Source organism: Crocodylus siamensis, chromosome 6 (assembly GCF_052110815.1).
Source record: "Crocodylus siamensis isolate JL-2025a chromosome 6, ASM5211081v1, whole genome shotgun sequence".
Lineage (NCBI taxonomy): Eukaryota > Metazoa > Chordata > Crocodylia > Crocodylidae > Crocodylus > Crocodylus siamensis.
Window position 1 is genome coordinate 14382261 of NC_143400.1, and position 19029 is coordinate 14401289.

Sequence of the window (19029 nt, forward strand, 5' to 3'; positions counted from 1 at the left end):
GCTGTGCACACGTGCATGCATATTGGTGCATGCTGTGCATGTCAGTGCATATTAGTACATACATGTGTACATGTATGGGTGTGCACATGTGTACAGGTCTGCCTGTATGTATACATGTGTCTGCATATTGGTGCACGTGTACACACGTCTGTATCTGTGTGTACGTCTCAATACATGTATGCTGTGTATGTCTGTGTGCATATCAGTACATGTGTTTGCATGTGTGCACGTGCACAAGTGCCTGTGCGTATTGGCACATATGCATTGCATGCACATCTGTGCATCTGTGCATGTGGACATGTGTCTGGATCGGTACATGTGTGTTGTGTACATGCCTGTGTTTGCCTGTATATGTGTCTATGCATATTGTTGTGTACACCTGCCTCTGTACATAAGGTTACATGTGTGTACATGTGCCTGTGTGTTTGTACGTGTATCCACATGTGTGCATATGCATAGGTGCATGGGGACAGGCAGGAACCGCTTATGATGCCCAAGTCCATGGCTTGGCCCAGCCTTTCTGCCTCGTGCAACCCAGCCATGGACAAGCCACTGTTCCCAGCCACAGGAACCCCCGGAGCCCCCCACCTGGTGTGCTTGGGGCTGTACAAATGCTCTGCAGGAGACCTTCACTGGAGAGAGGGAAGGGACACAGGGCAGGTCCTTACTGCAGCCAGAGGCACAAGACCAGCTCGTCCAGACAGGCCTGGCTGGCTCAGGCTGATCCCCACCACAGAGGAGCTCGCTGGGTGGCGGCAGCCCTGCCCTGCTCCCCGTGGAAGGGAGCCTGCCACAACCTGCCAGGAACGCATGGCCCCCAGCGCCAGCCTGTGACGGGTGCCGAGCAGGGCCCAGCTCAGCCCAAGATCCGTTGGTGGCCCGGGAGCCCCAGCCCCAGCCCCGGACGTTGAACCACAGCACTATAAATAGCAAACACGGAGCCATCAAATAGCAGTGCAGAGGTTCCTGGGGGAGTTTTCCCCGTGCCGTGGGGCTGCGTTGCTTCCAGCTCTTGGCTGCACCCAGAGCTGTTGAAGGGAGGATAGAGGCCCAGGCCCAGCTGCGGCAGGGGCTGTATAAATACGGGGCAAGGGGCTCAGCCTCTAAGGGGGAGATAAAAGGAAGCCAATGCCTTTAGGTGTGTGGGGATGGAGCTGGGAGCAGGGCGAGGGCATCAAGGCACAAGCAGGGGAGGGAACGCAGGCGTCCTGCTCCCTGCCAGCAGGCAAGCGGCTCCAATAAAGACCTCATTGTGCGTGGCCCCGTGTGCTCACCGCGGCAGGAAGCGCCAGCACAGCGAGTTCCCAGCGGCTCCTGCCCAGCTCTGCCAGACCGGCTGCCAGGGGCCGAGGCCAGGCCACGCGGCCTCCACTGATGAGCAACAGACCTGGGGGGAGGCCCTGGGGAAGATGGGCTGGATAGGACAGCCAAAGCAGATGGGTGCCAGGAGGCTGGGGCATGGTGCCATCTGCAGGGATTAACCCTTCATGCGCTGCTAGGGAACGACCCAGGAGGCCTTTGATCATCTTACTGAATGGGTGGGAACCCAGGTGTTCTGGCAGGCAGCCCCTGCGCTCCAATGGCTCTGCCATGCACGAGGCACTGCAGGGCCTGGATAGAGTCCAGCAGCGGTGCTTTGCACTGCACCAGCTTGGAGAGATTACGGGGGGCGGGGGGCCCTCCCGTCCCACATCTGCTACCACCAGGGCCTTGGGCAACTCCCTTCGTCTCTGCAGGGGTCGGGATTTCCAGAGGCTCCACTTGACCCACCCAAAGGACCCAAACTCCAAGCCAGGCCCCTCACAACGTGACACCAGCCTACATGTCTGTCCCCAGCCCCAGCTTGGTGTTACCCCCTGCACAAAGCCCTGAGGCCAGAGCCCCCCGACGCTTTCCTCCGATCCGGGATGGAGCCAGGAGCAACTGCCCGTCCCCTCCCAGTGCTGGGATCTGGGTCTGTGGATGGGGAACACGGGGGCTCTGGCTCCACGCAAGAAGGAAGGAATTTCCTCCTGGCCTCAAACAGCTGCATTCCTCCACGCCACTGCAGCCTGAATCAGCCCTCTCGGCCCCAGGGTGCCCATAGCCACGTGCTTTTGGGTGGCCCAGAGCCCAGGGACAAGTGCAACCCCCAACTCAGGACCTGTTCCCAGCAGAGAACCACATTGCTTCAATTGGAGCATTGCACTGGCCCTGTGAGAAGAGAAAGGGAGTGATGCTATTTCAGTAGCAGGACCCAGCCTATCCTTGGAGCTCAATCAATGGCCTTCTGCTCTTTAGCATAAAGGATTTCTACCTTTCCCTAGCATCCCCGATGGCAAACAGGGCAATACATTTCATGGTCAAGCTGGGCAGATTTATTCACCATCTTCAGTTAGTTAAGATCTGGACTTTGCCTTCCCTGCAGCAAAGAAGTTCCTGAATTCATAGGAGTAGGTGTAAAAAAACATTCACTCTGTCCCAGCCCAGGCCGGGTTCCCACTTTCCCCTGGAACTTTAGTATATGCCCTCCGAGGGGGACCGGGCACCCCGGAAGGGACAATGATGGATGGGCTGAGCCGGGAGATCAAACCCCTCTGCACACAGGCCGGAAAGCGAGCTGAGGAGATGTGCCTAAAGCCAAGCAGTAGGTTGGTGGCAGAGCTGGGTGCTAAACTGGAGAACACAGGTGTCCTAAAGCTCTGACCACTAGACTCTACTACCCGTCTTCCCTGCCTTTGGCTCTCTGCTTAGCACCTGCAATGCTGGATGCCCTGGAGATCTGGCTATAGCATGGAGAGGTGAGGGGGGACACTCCTGCTCTGCCCTGGGGATTTGACTATGGCCTAAATTCAGATGAGAAGGGCTCTGCACAGAACTGCTAACCCCAGAGCAGCCAAGTGGGGGCAGGGAGGGGAGAGCTGTAACGGAAAAAGCAATGACAGAGCAGGCATCCTTTTTAACCACAGCTAACAAGATGCTGCGGCTTCTACCCAAGCTGGATTTCTGCAGACTCAACAGCATTATTCTTATCCTGCGGGGGAGCGGGGCACGGTTCACGCTTACGCAGGCCACAGCAATGGAAAAAAGCCGCACCGCTTGCTTTGCTGTTGCTACCAGCTGGCTTTCTGAAAAGAGGTGCTCGAGCCGAGTAGATTTCCTTTCCTGAAATCAAACCCTCAAAAAGATGCTTAAAAAAAAATAAATTAAAAAAAAAGGAAAAAAGAAGGAAGTTTGGGGGGGGACCCATAATTAGCTTGTGAAAAGGGATGCGACTGGAGCTTTTTAATCTTCTTAGGCTCAAATAGCTGCACAGAGATATTAGCAGCTGGAAGCTGGCTATCACGTCAGAGGATTCCAGTTGCAGAACAGCCGCTCAGAGGTGGAGGGTAAATCTCTCTGGAATGCATGGCTGATGAGAAGCAATGCTAAAAATCGATCCCGCCACTTGCTTGGGAGGAATAGCCAGCATGCCTCGGCAGGGCGCGAACTGCATGGGATGCTTCCAGAAGAGTTGGCCAGCCAGAGAGCAGGTCCGCCCTTTGCTGGAGGACTCAGGCCCAGGGAATGCAATGATAGGAAGCCAGCACGGCTCAATGAGCCGCCAGCTCCACTTGCAGTGGCATTTCCTCCTCTGCAGGATTGGCCTCTGGAGGTAGGGAAAACAAACAACAGAGGACGATTCGGGTTGGGATTCAGTTATCCAGCTCAAATGTGCACCCGCTGAGCTACCAAGGTTCAGAGCACAGCCAGGATCTAAAAGGCAGCACAGAGGAGGGTGATAGGAGATGCACCAACAAGGACTGGAAAGCACCTCGTAGTGTAACAGGAGCACTTTGCACTGCTCAAATGCAGCAAAAAGAGCCGACAATGAAAAGAAGCCTTTTTCCAAGCCACCAGAAAGGTGCCATTGTCCACCACTTGAGGCTTTAAAGTGGTCTCAGGCTCCCTGGATCATCCTGGGCAGCCAATGGACAAAGGATGAATGTGTGGGGTATGAATGCACAGGGGTCTCCAGAAGCTGATGTAGAATCAGGGCACAAGAGACTGACAGGAAATAGTAGCTTGCTTGACACCTATCTAATCTAGTCGTTAAAATAAGCAACATCAGGCCACTCGTAGGTTGTGGCAGCAGCACAGAGCGAGAGAGAAGGGGCTGACTGATAACCAGATGTGGGCGGTTTCTGCTCAGGGCCTGGAATAGCCATTGTGCTGGCTGCAGACATCCAAAGGCAGAGGGAGGACTTCGTCAGGGAGTCTTGGCATCAGGATCCAGGATCCGTGTTTCTAATTTACTGCAGCGGACAACAATGGGGGTGAGTCCAAGTCGGGAGTCGGTTCAATTCCAGCGACAGCCAACTACTCTGCCCTGAATAACGCTGCTAAAATAGGAAGGTGCATGGATTTTCCAGCAAACCTCTGCAAGAGGGAACTCAGTCAACCTGAGAGGCCATTTGTTTTGGCCACTGACAATTACAGGCCTGAGTTGCCCACAGAAATCAATGGAACAATAAGAGATCTCTGAAAGCCTGCTTGAAGTCAGCAATCACTGTGGCAGAGCACAGCCAGCAGCACTCATTCCCGGTTCAACTGTGCAAAGCCTTCAAGCAGCTGCTGAAACCCTCAGCTGAATTGGGGCATGGATCTTTTATTTGATCATGGACACCATCAGATGGCTGCTCTCTGTCTTTCTGAGTTTACATCGCCTGCTTCTGTACCAGACAAGAATCTGCTTTGCTTGCTTCCTGGACACGGTGGCGAAGTGCTGCTGTGGGTGGTTTCCGATGCTTCGGGAGAAGAACATCTATGAATTCAAAGGGCGTCTTAACTAGCGCATGAAGGGATCTGTGTAGCCAGCCTGGAAGCTTTCCTGCTAAACCTTGTAATAAGTCTGAAATTTGTTACCTAAATCCAAGGGACTGGGAAGTAGAGCAGAGCCCAGTGGTACCAAGGGCCAACTAGGAGGAAATAGGAGATTAAAGCAGATGCTTAAAAAAAAAAAAAAAAGCCAATAGCTGGAGATCATGAACTTAAGAAAAATCCGAGGGTAAGACTGGTTACTGCAGAAATCAGAGTCTCTCCCAGGAAGGGCAAGGATCTCACTATGGAGCTGAATTTTTCCTCTAGGTCACAAGAATTGATGGCATCAAGGTTTATTCAGGAGGAAATTCCCATCATTAAGAAAGCTAGGCCTCCAAATCCCTTTGCCAGCCAATGGAGTTTGGGCACTGACCTTTCTCAAGCCCTGCTGAAATTCCCAGCTGGATAACCAAGCTGCAAACTGACTAAGTGACAGCTCTTTGCAGCTAATGTAGCTCTGGGAAGGAGAATTATACATGCACGCAATACACTGGGTGACCCCCAGCTTCCCGATCAATGGAGAAACTCCCCCAAGACCAGCGCTTGGCTGTCTGCCCATCTTACCTTCATGCCATACTGCGCTGGCCTAAGGGGATGCGCTACAGCACCATACTAAAAACACTTGGCAGCTTGCAATGCCGGAGTGGTGGATGGCTAAGACCGTCTTTATTAGACGTTTGTACCTGATACAGAATAACCTGAAGCCTTTAGAGGCTACTTGAATACAAAAATAAATCAAATCTCACACATGCTGTTGACACACACAGCCCTGTTATGTGTTCAAGTTGAAGCTGGACAGAAACCAGCTGCAGAGTTGTTACAAATTTTCAAGCACTACATTGCTAGCGGGCTAGCTTTTTGTGTAGCTGGAGAGACATTTTTATGGGGTGACAGACAGTTCCTTTGCAGGTACGGGACCGGTCTCAACCTATTGCGCGATTAACAAGTGCAGAGTAATTCTCATTTTAAAAAATTAAAGATTTTTTGTTTTTTGCAAAAGTCTAGTCGGTCTAATAAAAGATACCACCTCTACCACGAGTCTTGATTGCTTTTGTCTCTATACCAGTAAGTCTACAACCTGGATACCAAGTAATTTTCATGCAATTCACTGGCTAATCACACAATAAGTGGAGACTGGCCACACCTGCAGACTGGCCAAAAGCACAAAGTAATTCTCACGCAATTCACTGGTGGCCAGTCTTTGCAGGTGTGGCCAGTCTCAATTTATGGCGCGATTAACCAGTGAATTGCATGGTATGTGTGCCAGCACCATGCACACACAAGCCCCAGATCTCTCATTTCAGTAGGAAGCGGAAGAAAAGTCACACCTGCTACTCCACGGTTATTAGTTGAACTTTTTTTCTTTTTTTTTCTTTTTTTTATTGGTCAGTGAAATCTATGGTAGCATAACTGAAAATATACGGTGTAATAAGACTGATCACGAAGCGCCACCTAGTGTTCATTACAGCAGTGCATTTAAACTATGAGTAAAAAAGTTGCCAACCCAATATTTAAATTTAAAAAAAGGGGGTTTTTTTTTGTCAATAAACAATTGAAGAATTAATTCAGGTCACTTCTCATATCACTAGTGAAAAGCAGAGACGTGGTAAACCTTCCTACGGAGACTCGACAGGCCTGCTAAAATAATCCGTGGCTTTAAAAGTCACTCTTATAAAAAGCAAATACTACATCTGGGTTCTGGCAGAAATCAAGTCTAGTAGGTGAAAGACAACAGCGAGCCTTCTAGCCTCAACCGCGCTTCCTCTGCCCCAAAGCCAGAGGGTCACCCAGGGGCAGAGGGCAGCACGATGACATGCTTGTTAATGGTTCATTAAAATATTTTAACTTGTAATATTTTTTAAAACCCTCTAGTGTAGCTTTCCAGAGCCAGGATGGTGCAGAATTAAATGAGGCTGCACAGGAAACCCCGGTCCTAATGGCAAGCAACAGTTCTTGCAACTGCACCCCTAAGTGCACTTATATGAAGACAGCAGGATCCAGTGCCCTTTTTCTGTCTCTGAGGCTAGTCCTCGGGGAGTCTGCCGTGTGTCTTGGGCCTCGGCATCCTCTTCACTGGCTTCTGTGTGAGATATGCACTGACCTGGACACAGAAACTCGCCTTACTGCATGGTTTCCCCCCCACACGCATAAAAAAGTGGAGCATTTGGTGCTCACTTTAAATGAAAGGTGCATCAGAGCAGAAATTGCTTGATTTGTTTTGTCGTTTTCCCTCCCAACCCACTCCCCTGCGTTTCCCCTCTCCCACCCGTCCCCCACTTTTAAAAAAATAGGTACCGTAAAATATTTAACCTCACAACAGCCATCTTCATGCTGCATGGGCAATGGATTTAAGGATGTGTACAAAAGAAGGAAAGCGGATGGTTAATATTCTTTCAATAAATAGAATTTGCATTTCACAGTCCCCCCTTTTTTTCCCCCCTTAAAAAGTTTCACCATAAAGGAAACAAAAATGACCTGAAAAAATCCTTAGCAGTTCTACAGAAAAATTCAATCAATTTTCTTGCTAGTCAATACATTATGACGTAGTTAAGGCGGGCAGGCTTTGGAAACGGGTGTGCTCAGGGTAATAGCTGGAATTCTGTCCTTTATAGAAAAAATACTCTTCAAATATCTTTTTTCTTTTAGTGGAAACTTAATTTTGTCTGAAGTTCAATTTTTTTTTCTTTTTGATTAAAAAAGCTATGAACTAGACGTAACCGCAATAGTAATAATAATAAAAAAAGGGCCAGACAAGCCCATGCCAGAAGCCAACCGCAAGGTTAAGACCCTAAAAAAAAATCCTTGTCTGGGTTGAACCAGAAAACAACACGTCTTTCATCTCCTCAAATGTCCATTGCCCTCTTCACCCAACTTTAAAAGCAATTGGGTCCTGGCATGTGGCAGTCTGACTGTACGTGTTTCTCTCTCACTCGTTCAGACTCCTATCAACTATGTACAGGTTTTACATTCACACCACAGTATAGCAATCTGGGTTCAAACAGGCCTGGGAAGGGTTGACAATACAGTCAAACGTCGTTAATAAGATCATCGTCAGTGGAGAGCATGAAGCACCCAAGGAAGCTCCCTTTAAAAGAGAAAATAGAATAAAAAAAAAAAAAAACAACAGAGCAGTGACAATTCTGCTGGCACACAAGAGAGAAATGGATTTTGTTTGGAAGAGTTGACCTATTTAGTATCTGTAGCTAGCATCCTCCCAGCTATGGTCAGGGTGGCTCTGAACAACTGTTGTGTGCACAGCTTGCTGACAGTCTCCAAGATGAATGAAGTTGCTTTAAAAATTCATTGCTTGGTCTAGATTCACGTTTTACCACTGAGATCGTCAGCAGTGGTCTGTGAATATGGGTCTTGCCTTCTGGGGGTCCTTTTAAAACACCTTAAAAAGGGGCAAGACATGTAGAAAGTGCTTCTGATGTTTCAGCTCCACGGTCAAAAAAAATCACTGCACTCTAGTGGAAGCCCAAGCTGATGCCATCAGGACAGCAGCATGCTACTACCTTGCTTGTGGGGGCTAGAAGTAGGAGCATGGGCTTTCGCTTCTTATCGGTTTGGTCCAAATGGAACAAATGGTGATGGCGGGTTGGAGCATGCCAGAAATGGAGGTAAATCCCCTTCAGAAATACATCAATCTCGCCTTTCTCCTACTCACGACCAGGTGAAGACAGGCCCTGCCAAATACAGAGTCCCTTCACTCCCATTACTTGAGCGGGAGCTTAAAACATGTCTAGCCCTGCAATGCAGATCTGCTATTTTGGACCTGGGGAAGGAAAAAAAGGCAGCTGATACTCAGGTGAAACATTCTCCAACTGCACCGAGGTTGCAGGACAGTGCTTTGGCTGCAGAAAGGGCCCACAATATGGGGCTGAGCGATGGTTATCAGATTTCCAGGCAGCCATGGATGAGCAAAGGGGCTGCAGGGTTTATCTGCATGGAAAACAGCACTGGTTCAATGAAAGGCGCAGCTTAAATCAATGCAGTTAAATGAGGCAGGCTGACAGAACACCTCTGAACCCAACAGGCAGCTGGCCTGTATCTGTGCAGCCAAAGCTGAGGAGGAAAGAGGTGAAAACTCAACTGAAACGTGGCCTTCAAACCCAAATCAGGATGTCTAGAAGGGGTTTAGCACCATGTGAGCTAAGGCCTTTTCAATGCAAGGAAGATGCACACTTGCTTAACACCTCAATTTAGCCAAGCCATGACAAACCCAGGGTTGGCGTTTGTTCCGGCTGAGCTTAGGCTAAGAAGAGTGCCTCACGGTTCAAACCCACCTTTAGATAAACCCATGCCGCTTTCTCTTGTGGACAAGGCCATGTTTTAAAAACACCCTTATGTTAAACTGGTAAAATGTGGGTGTTCAGACAAAGATTTAACATTTTAGTGAAAAAAAAGGCTCTAGGAGATGTTCCAGTACACTTTCACCTGCTCAGTGAAAAGCAGGCAGGCTTCAAATGGCATCTCCTTGCATAGTCACTTCTCTGAAGAGCAACAAAGGGAATGGTGCATTATGCACTGTTCAGGACCATTTCCATATTTAACTTCCACGTGGAGAATGGTTTTGCAGCGCTCCATAAAAGCCTGGAAGGATGGAGTATTCAAGCCTGGGACAGATGATTAAAACAAATAAAAGAAAAAACCTGTGCAAAGTTAGGTCCACCCCAAACACTTCCTTTGAATATAATTCTTGTTCGTCCAGGCTCTTGCTGCAGAGATTGGGAGGGCGAGGAAGGAAGGAAAAACTGCCGACCACAAAGTGCGTTTAACTTAAGCAACAATTAGGGGGTTTGTTCTCGGGTGGTTTGGTTTCGTTTTTCGATAGTGTGGCCTTCAGACCCGTGACCAAAAATGTCTGTGTTACTCGTTGTTTCAAAGTCAGCGCTGGGTTCAGAGTACTGGAGCCAAGTTCATCATATTCGGCAAAACAGAGGTAGTCTGGAAGTAACTTGATCAAGTACAAAACTGCGCGTGCACATCTGCGTACGTGTGTTTGTATGTGTATCTGTGTACCTGGTTGTCTGTCTGCATCTGTCTATCTACATATATACACACACTTCTGAAGCTAGCAGCAAACCGGGAGAGGGCTGGCGTTTCCAATGCTGCAGGGCGCTTGGCCGGTCTCTTCTGCTTCTCCACACCAACGGTTATTGCTGATGGAGGCACTGACCCGATTTCTGGGCTGATTCTTAGTAAGTCGGTTTGACTGTATCACTGACAGAACGGCTATGCACAGTACTTCTGTAAGAAAAACTCACACACCCAAGATTGCTTCCCCTGCCCCTCCCCTGACACCCTCCCTCCAAAACCCCTCCCCGCAAAAAAGGTTTAAAAATAAAATCTTAAAAATATAGTCAAGCCCATCTGAAGAGTACAGCCCTGACCCTGCTGCTAGGAGGTGTGCTCAGAAGACATCCAGTGAGGGTGAGCTAAAAGACTGGGGCTTGGCAGGACCCCAGGAAGTTAAAGGGAGCAGGAAAACTAGTCCATTTCCAACTTGAAATTCATCTTAGTACCAACAAAGACTAAAAATAAAACCAGTGTTAAAATCTTAATAAAAAGGTCCATGATTTAAACTAAAATTGCTGGGCTGTTTTTTGTTTTTTTTGCTAACTCTGCTGGAGAAGAAAAAGAAAAAAAAAAGGAAGCTGTTTTAAATTAGGTTAAGCTGGAATCCAACAGAATAGGACCCCAGGCAGGATAACTCTCCACGTGCCTTAACTCGAAAGCTTTGGTCTGGTTTATTTGATTGGGTAAGAACCTGGCGTCTCTCCCCATGGGGGGAGCCCTGCAGGGGCTGGCTATCTTAGCTCCCCATCACCAGAAGAAGCCTGTTTGATAGCATCTCTCTTGCTCTTTCAGTCTCCTGGGAAGGAAGGGTTGTCTTTTTTTTTTTTTTTCACCCCGCCTCCTTTTCAAATGGACTGCCACTATACACACAATAGCACAATCACATTTGCCGCTCCCCTCCCACCCCCCGTCCGGTCAAGAGGGAGGAAGAAAGAGGAGCATGGAAAGAATTATTATTGCATTCCCCATACTTCATGGGTCCAAGACGTGAATGTGAGGCCAGCCCCTCAGAACCGGTGTATTAGTGCTTCTCGTTCCCTTTCTTTGCGTTTCAGCTCCTCTCGGTAACAGCAGGAACAGAAATTCCCGGTTTCCGGATGCCCATAAAAACTGCAGTTTGGTTGCTTGCATTTGGTCTGTTGAACACCATAAAGCCCGCGGCCTCTGCTTCTGTCTGTGGCTGCTCCCTTCTGCAAGCTATCCTGCTCTACGTATTCCCTGTAGCCGTTGCTCTGGGGGGCACCGCAGGGAGGGCTGTCGCACTCGACGGGGTAATTGAGGGGTATGTCCATCTCGGTAGGGGAGACCCTCCCCAGGTGGGAAGGGCTGGTTTGGTATGGGTGAGGCCGCCCCTGAGTGCAATGTCTGGGTAAGGTCGCATATGCAGGGAGGCTGCTGCAGGACCCCCCTGCTACCTGCCTTCTGGCGTCTTGATAGCTGGGTGGGTGGGAGCTGTCAGCACTGCTCACCACAGAGGGCCTGGGAATGGTGAAGACCCCAGAGTAGCTGGAAGGAAACACTGTCATTCTGGTTCCCCCCATGGCCAGCTCCGGGGCCTGGAGGCTGTATGTGGGGGGCAGCTGGGAGTAGGCTGGGCTCAGTATCACATCCTCCCCCTTGTGAGGATTTGCCCCTTCGGGCTCCAACTTTTTGGAGGCCCCGTTGCTGCAGAGTGCCTTCTTCTCTGCCTCCTTTTGCTTTTGCTCTGCCGTGAACCGCTCCTCAGCGTCCAGAAGGTACCTCTGGATCATCTCCTCCTGGTATTGGTGCCGGTGGCTGGTCTTGAGGTGGCCGGCAAAGATGAACTTGCGCTCACCTTGCATGGCAGCCCGCAGGATGTTCAGGCTCAGCTTGACCTCCTGACTGTATTTGTAGGGATCTGTCTGTTTCTCGCTGGCTGCTTTCCCTGGACAGGTCTTCTCGACAGGTGCTGACAAGTCCCCTTGGGAGGACTCCTCCTTGCTGCCCTTCCGTGACTTCAAAGAGCCTTTCTTCTTCTTCTCCAAGGTATCGCCCTGCCCGTTGCTCACTCCACCTTTGATGGCTTTGCCATGCATCAGGCCGCCCATGTTCTTCTTGAGCTTGCTGCCCAAGGTCTTGCCAAAGCTGCCGAGTTTATTGGCCACTGAGTCTGCCCGCTTCTTGTCCTTCTCCTTGTCCCGCTCTTTCTTAGGCTTCTCTTTCTCCTTGTCCTTGCTGCCTTTGCTGCCCCCATTGCTTGTGGAGCTGCTGCACACCGACTCTTTGTCTGACTCGCCCGACTCAGGGGCAGAGCGGGCATCGTCGCCAGCAGAGGCCGTGGGGGATTCGGGCTGGGCAAGGGGTGCCTGAAAAGGAAAGAGACAATGCATGAGAAGGCCGCTGGCTCAGCTGTGTGTAGGCAAAGATCTAGCAAGCTTATTGAGCACCCAGGGTGATAGTGGGTGGTGGGGTGGGAAGTTTTACCTACCCAGGTTCTCTGCCAAGTGGAGGCAGCTGATACTGCTGCCACTGCTGTAGCAGCAGCCCCATGGCATGGGCTCCCCTCCCCACCATATGCTACTGGATGCAGGGACCTTACCTCCTCTGGCAAAGCCTCTGGGTTGTCGGGGATTGTGGGGAGGAGCACCATTCATTCTACTTTTCCCGCTTGCCCCCCAACCAGAGGGCATGACTGCCTCTGCCATGGCAAAAACTCTCAGGGTGGTGGCGGGGGGGGATTCTGACACCCTCCCCCCATTGCTGACGCCTTCCTAAGTGCAGGTGTTAAACCAGAGGTGACAGGCACACAACTAACTCCCTGTCAGGAGATGAAGAGGAGCGTGCTGCTTTGCAAGGTTGCACAGCCTTCCTGCATAACCCCACACAGTCAGTTAAATCTGGGCCACTGGACAGGAGGGCTGTGATGTGCCTTGTTTGGAGGGTACCTGCACATTTGCCCCCAGAGGTACATTCACATTGTAAGTGTGACTACTGGGCTTTTCTACCGGAGAGGGAGGGAATTAATGGTTTTTCAAGGATTTCCACTCCAAGACAACTCCAAAGCCAGCTCCAGATGCCTCCTGGAAATAGCCACAACTAACAGCCTGCCTAGAAACAAAGTGGGGGATGAACAACAGCCATGTGAATACTGAGGCTCTGTTGTCAAGACTATAATTGAGAAGCCACTAGAAAGTTACTGGAGCTGAGGGCTGCAGCCCATTTCACTAGGGGTCACTGTACCACAAAGATTCATGAGCGACGTTTGCTTGTACTGGGGCAGGGTGTTTCACGACAGGCTGAAATTCAAGCAGGCCAAGCAGTGTAAACAACCTGAGAAAGCCAGGAGGGATATTTAAAGGCGAGCACTCTGAGTCGGGGTCACTCGCGCCCGTCTGCACAGAGCATACATTGGCGGCATCTACTCGAGTTCTTGGAAGGGATCCAAACAGAAGCTTGGCAGTTTGCACAGGCATTTGGAAGCACGACTAGGTCCTAAATTACCAGAGCTACAACTTCCTTTAAATAATAATAATAATAAAAAAAAGAGAGAGATATAGTTTCTATGAGCCTGGCAGAATTAAAGCCATATTTAAACTGTTAAGACAGCTACCACGATTTGGCAGGGGGACAGCAGGGAGCTTTCTGAAATATTCAGAAGGCTACAAATGAGCCCTTAAAATAACAGGCCCTTGGCCGGGGGGGGGGGGGGCGCGGAGTTTAGCTGACTCATCTTCTCTGCTATCCTGAGTCAGTCTCAGTGACTGTAAACCAATAGTCCAGTGGAGTATGGGTTAGACTGAGATTTGTCAGGTCCAGAAGGCATTGTGTAGCAGGCTGCATTAATGGTCTTTTGTGTTTACATGGAGGGCTTGAGCAGTAGAAAAGTCTGCCCTACTACCCCGCTGTACAGATGCATGCCATTTCCCTCATGCCTTCTAATAGGAGCCTATAGAAACCAACACGAAAGGAAGCGACACAGGTCGACCCCTCCCCCAGCTCTCCAAGGATAGAGAATTTTGTTTCTTTACCTGCATTTCACAGGACAGGGTGATCCACTTCACATTCATGTAGCTGTGCAACAGGTGGAGCTTAGCTTCCAATGACAACGCCACACTAGAGAAAGGCAGGAAAGAAACCACACAAGAGCGTTTCAGTGATGGCAGTACTCTGCATCCAGCAACAACATTGCCTTTTCTCTTCTACTAACACAGGCTTGCTTCTGTCTAACCTAATTACTGACTCAAAACCCTACTTTTAGGTGCAACTGAACTTGTAGGTCAACAGTAAAAGGGACAGCTGGGTTAATTTTAGCCCCTCAAATATCTTGTGTGAAGGCAATTTCTCAAGATGGTTTTATTCAGTTTTTGTTTTGTAAAAAATATTTCCGTTTAAATTAGAATTCTTCTGGCAGATGACCGAACAAGGAGCAATGGTCACAAGTTGCAGCAAGGGAAGCTCAGGTTGGATATTAGGAAAAACTCTCACAAGGAAGATAGTAAAGCACTGGAACAGGCTGCCCAGAGAGGTGATGGAGTCTCCATCCTTGCAGATTTTTAAGACCAGGCTTGACAAAGCCTTGGCTGGGATGATGTAATTGGAGCTGGTCCTGCTTTGAGCAGGGGGTCAGACTAGATGTGACCACCTGAGGTCCCTTCCCACCCTCATTTCCTATTATTTTGATGTGCCAAACACATCAGCAGCATTGCTGCAACTAGGAAAGAACCAGGGGAGGGGAAACCAGCTAAACATTAACAAAACCTTTTTATTTTTAATAATATAAAGGTCCATTATTTGCCAAGTCAGGCAGCAGTTTTGCCTCCTTCAAAAAGGAGTTTGTTTTAAAAACATCTGGAGATTTAGGATGTAAAAATTCTACATCACACAAAGTGAACATAGAAAGAGAATGTGCCAGAAGACAAAAAGAAGTACTAAAAACAAGCCACAACCACATTGAGTAATTTAAAGCTGGAAAAGTGAAACTGTTGCATGCACCTGCTTTGTACTGATTTTTTTTTTGTTTGGTCAGTGTCCCTTTAAAAGCAGTGGCACCAAGATAAATCTCATCTGTAATGCAACAGTCTGACAACACTGATATATGGTAATGGTCCAGCCCAGTCCAGAGGGGGAGTTGCTTTCTTTTTTGGCAGGGTATAAATCCCTATGAAAATAACAAGTCACCTGTGAAATCCTGAACCATCAGGCACTAGATGACATCAAGCATAAAAACACAGAGTTAATGAACAGGTATACCAGGCCATCAGTTATTCAAGGAGATCCCATTTTTTAAACTGGCAGAAGACGTTAAGAACACCTGACTGGGCTAATTTACTGGGTATTAATAGTGTGGAAGATTAAAATTTATCTTAGAGAAGCGTCTTTGAAAATAAATCTGTTTGAAGTTCTGGAACTGCATAAAAACATATCAAGGCAAGTTAATCTTCTGGCAGTACAGACACAAAGACTGCACTGTAGAAGGTCACCAAGGCCCTCCATGAGATCCTTTTAAATCACAGAAAATTTAGGATACAATGTTACCACGTGAGCACAGTGGCCAAATTCCAAAGATATTTTTCTGCATTAGTTTGGAGTTACAAGATTACTGGAGGAATTAAAGATCTGATGTTGTTTGTACATGTGATCCCTAAAGAATGAAGACGCAGATGTCATAGAAGAATCTAAATGCAGTTTGTCTGCAAATGGTGTTCTCTTTTCCAAGAAAAATGATTTTCATCAAAAAAAGCCTCAAAGATGTTTACAACAAAAGCTGTCTTCATAACATTTTCCATTAGGTCAAAAATGCTGTTTTCAACTGAACCCACAATGAGGTTGTAGATCAAGAGGTGACAGGAAAGAGAAAAATGTGTACCACTCATTGTAATACCTCTGTAGCTGTATCTACATAAAATACTTTAAATCTTAGTTCCCCCTACATCTTGTACCCCTACAGTCTTACAAACAAAGGGATAAGAACATCCAACTTTTGGTTGCTGCCATCCAGGAAGTATTTTTTTTATTTTTATTTTTTTAACTCCCAGGGCAATTAACACGAAGCTGGATCTAGGAACGGAAAAATATTATGTCTTTCTCCAAATCAGCATTGAAGCTAGGGAGAAAGCTTGGGGGATCACATTCCCAGCCCTGTAATCTCACAGATGCCCCATCCCCTCTTAGCACAATGTGACCCCTTCCCATTTATTCAGTGGGTGAATCTGTACCAAAGCTGCTTCTACATAAGCTGCTGCAATCCACCAATATGACACAGTAGGTTTGAATAAGCTAATAAAGGAAAAAACCTGCTTCATCTCTATTGATCTTCACACTAAACATAAATGAGTCACGATGCTAAAAATTAGCAGTCCTAGTTATTACGTGAAGATAAACTGATCCACTGCCCAACTGTGGCTGCTTTTGCTACCCAACTGAGAGCTCACCTTGCCAGTTTGACGTTGTCGTTGTCATCTTTGCCCCATTCCCAGTCCTTCCCTGGATCTACAGCAAAGTGCACGGGCAGCAGCTTGTGTTCAGAGTCAGTCAGTGGGATCACAGCTGGGATGGAATGATACAGTTTGGTCAGAGTGTGGAAGAACAGACGTCTGAGCAAGATGTGTGCGTGTGGATAAAGGTGGGGTGGAACAAAAGGAGCCAGCCACAGTCTAGGACTCCTATGCTGATGGATTACCATCAGCAGAGAGAGGGGCTCAGGCTCCATCTCAGCCCTTGGCTGATACTACCACAAAGGGTGTCTGTTTTGATGGCAGCTCATGGGGCGCCAAGTTATATGCAATCACTGGCACTTCCCATGCGTCTCATACCAGTTGCCTTGTGACTTAAATTCACCAGCTGGATTCTAACATGTACCTTGGTCTTTTGAGGGTTCCTTCTGCTCCATGGACACCAGTGCAGAAAAATGGGCCTGATCATAAGCCAGTACCAGTGGTGATCTATGACATCTGTTGGCAGGAACTTCTAGGGGCAGGTAGATGCCACCGAAAGGGATCGGAGCAAATGCTGAGGAAAAAGGATTTGTGAAGCATTATTTTTTCATATAAGGCTATAAAAGAACTGTCCTTACTGAAAACTCAGCCAGGAAACAAGCTTGTTTGAGCCTTTCCATTTGAGAGCAGGGGGGGCTAGACCCAATGATCTCACAAGGTCCCTTCCAGCCCTAAACTTCTGTAAATCAGTGATGAGCCTAAACTCATTTGTAGGAGACATGGAGATAACCTTTTATTTTTAATCAGAGGCCCACAGCTATAGAATTAAACCGTATTATCTATACACACCTCCTTTCCTTCTGCGCTGTTTGCAATGCATGCAGCTGGTAATTGATTCATCTCTTCTGACAGGAAATCAGAAGTCTGCTAGTGGAAAATGATGTTCGGAGGCAGTGGAATTTCCCCCGTCTGCATATGACAGTGTGGGGGCAAGGGATTTGGAAAACGGAACATCAAGTCTAGTCTGCCCAAGTACCTTCTTTGAAGCTTGGTATTATGAAGGGGTCTAGTGGCATGAAACCTCACAGCTTCCATGCAAACCAAAACCGGATTGGATTTGAAGACCTGGGCCAGAGTGCTACAACCCAGAGGAAGTGCGATGCGTCTGCTCCTGAACAATACTAAGGCTCAAAGAGCCGCTGGGAAATTCCACTGTGCTCAAAGCAAAGCCCCTCTGCAGTGGAGCGAAGGGGGCTGCGGGACAGTCAGGACCTACCTTCTCCCCCTGAGTCTCGCAGCATCGTGTCTGCCACTACCACAATGGGCCTCTTCAGCACGTGAGCAAGGACAAAGACGTGGAACTCCTCCAGGCTCTCATACACCGGCTCCTCAGAGCTTTCAACACTTGGGAATGAGCAACGAGAAATGTGATCAGCCCTTGGCTTCTTGCATATTTAATCATCGGCTTTAAAACGGACTAGGAACAAAGTCTATATATGGGCCCAAGTAGAAATAGTTCATGTGAAGAGTGGAATCAGAGAGGGGGCAAAAGCTGTTACTTGATCTCTGAGATGGTCTGGATCCTGACTACATCTATACAAAAATGACCCACTGTCCAATAGCTGGCATTTCTATAGAGTGTTTCCCTCCTAAAGCTCTCAGAGTGGTGCATACTGGTGAATACCAACTCATTTCACAGAGAGCAAAACAGAGATAGAAAGCCAATCCCTTAAATTAACTGTGTTACAATGTCAGATGGGTTGCATTGCTGATCCGTGCCCTTGATACAGATAGCAAGAACATGGAACACGAAAGCCTGGGGGTGCTGTAATGCTTAGCTGAAGTCCGACTGAGGATGAAAGCAGAGAAGGTTAAATTCAAGCCCCAAAACTGAGGCCAATGGATGTTCTCTTTAAACCAGAGATAACATCTTAGCTGTGTTCTCTAATGCCCCATGCTTACTGCAAACACATAGCCAACCAGGATTTCACCGGAGTCTCTGCAGGGACATATTAATCCCTCAGGAACACAAATACAGAGGAGATTAAATTTCTTTCATCTTTATTGTTAACTTGGCATTTGGCTATTTTTACTTCTGTTTCTGCCATCTGGCTGAGAGTCAGATGAGGAGTGGTCCAAACTTCAGAAGGCACTGAATAGTTAATTTGGGTCTGGGTTCATGAGGAAGGAAGGATATGTAACACTGAGCTCAGACTCTTCCATGACAGGAGTATGTTGGAGAGAGACAAACCGACAGCTGGATCCAGACTGCAGACAGAGATTTGGCTACAGCGGCACTGAAGTCCAAGATCAGGTGTTAGGCAACTTACATAAGGAAAAGATGACCCATTGCCCCAGATAATTTACAGGGTGTGTCGTGTATACTCTCTGACTATCTTGGACCTTGAGTACAGCCCCACTCCTCAGCAGTTACCCACAAACTGTGTATTGATTAGTGAGATGACCAAATTATGTTGTTCTTGCCCTGGGAGACCTTGGACAGAAAGGCACCTCAGATGAAAGGCTACTGAGTTATACCTGTGGGCCACCTAACCTGTCAGGGGCACCTGCTGGCTTTTCACAGCCGTCTTCCACCTACCCTCCACAGTTGCTTCCATTTGTACCATAGTGCATACGGGGCTCACTCGATGCAAGCTTGATTAGCTCATTCCATTCCTTCTGCCACTCCTCTTCTGTGTAAACAAGACCAGACTGA

At 48.2% G+C, this 19029-nt stretch overlaps 1 protein-coding gene across 1 annotated transcript in view; it reads right to left on the reverse strand.

Annotated features, from left to right (window-relative positions):
• Positions 1–5367: 5367 nt before the first annotated feature.
• The window catches only part of OTUD7B (OTU deubiquitinase 7B), a 60546-nt gene continuing 46884 nt past the window's right edge, over positions 5368–19029 (reverse strand). The window contains exons 7-12 of the mRNA XM_090053038.1: positions 18913–19025; positions 17590–17717; positions 16738–16887; positions 16311–16425; positions 13908–13992; positions 5368–12245 (exon numbers count right to left, since the gene is read on the reverse strand). Of these exons, the coding sequence (XP_089909164.1) occupies positions 10926–12245; positions 13908–13992; positions 16311–16425; positions 16738–16887; positions 17590–17717; positions 18913–19025 (1911 nt within the window). The 3' untranslated portion in view covers positions 5368–10925. The remainder of the gene's footprint in view (positions 12246–13907; positions 13993–16310; positions 16426–16737; positions 16888–17589; positions 17718–18912; positions 19026–19029) is intronic.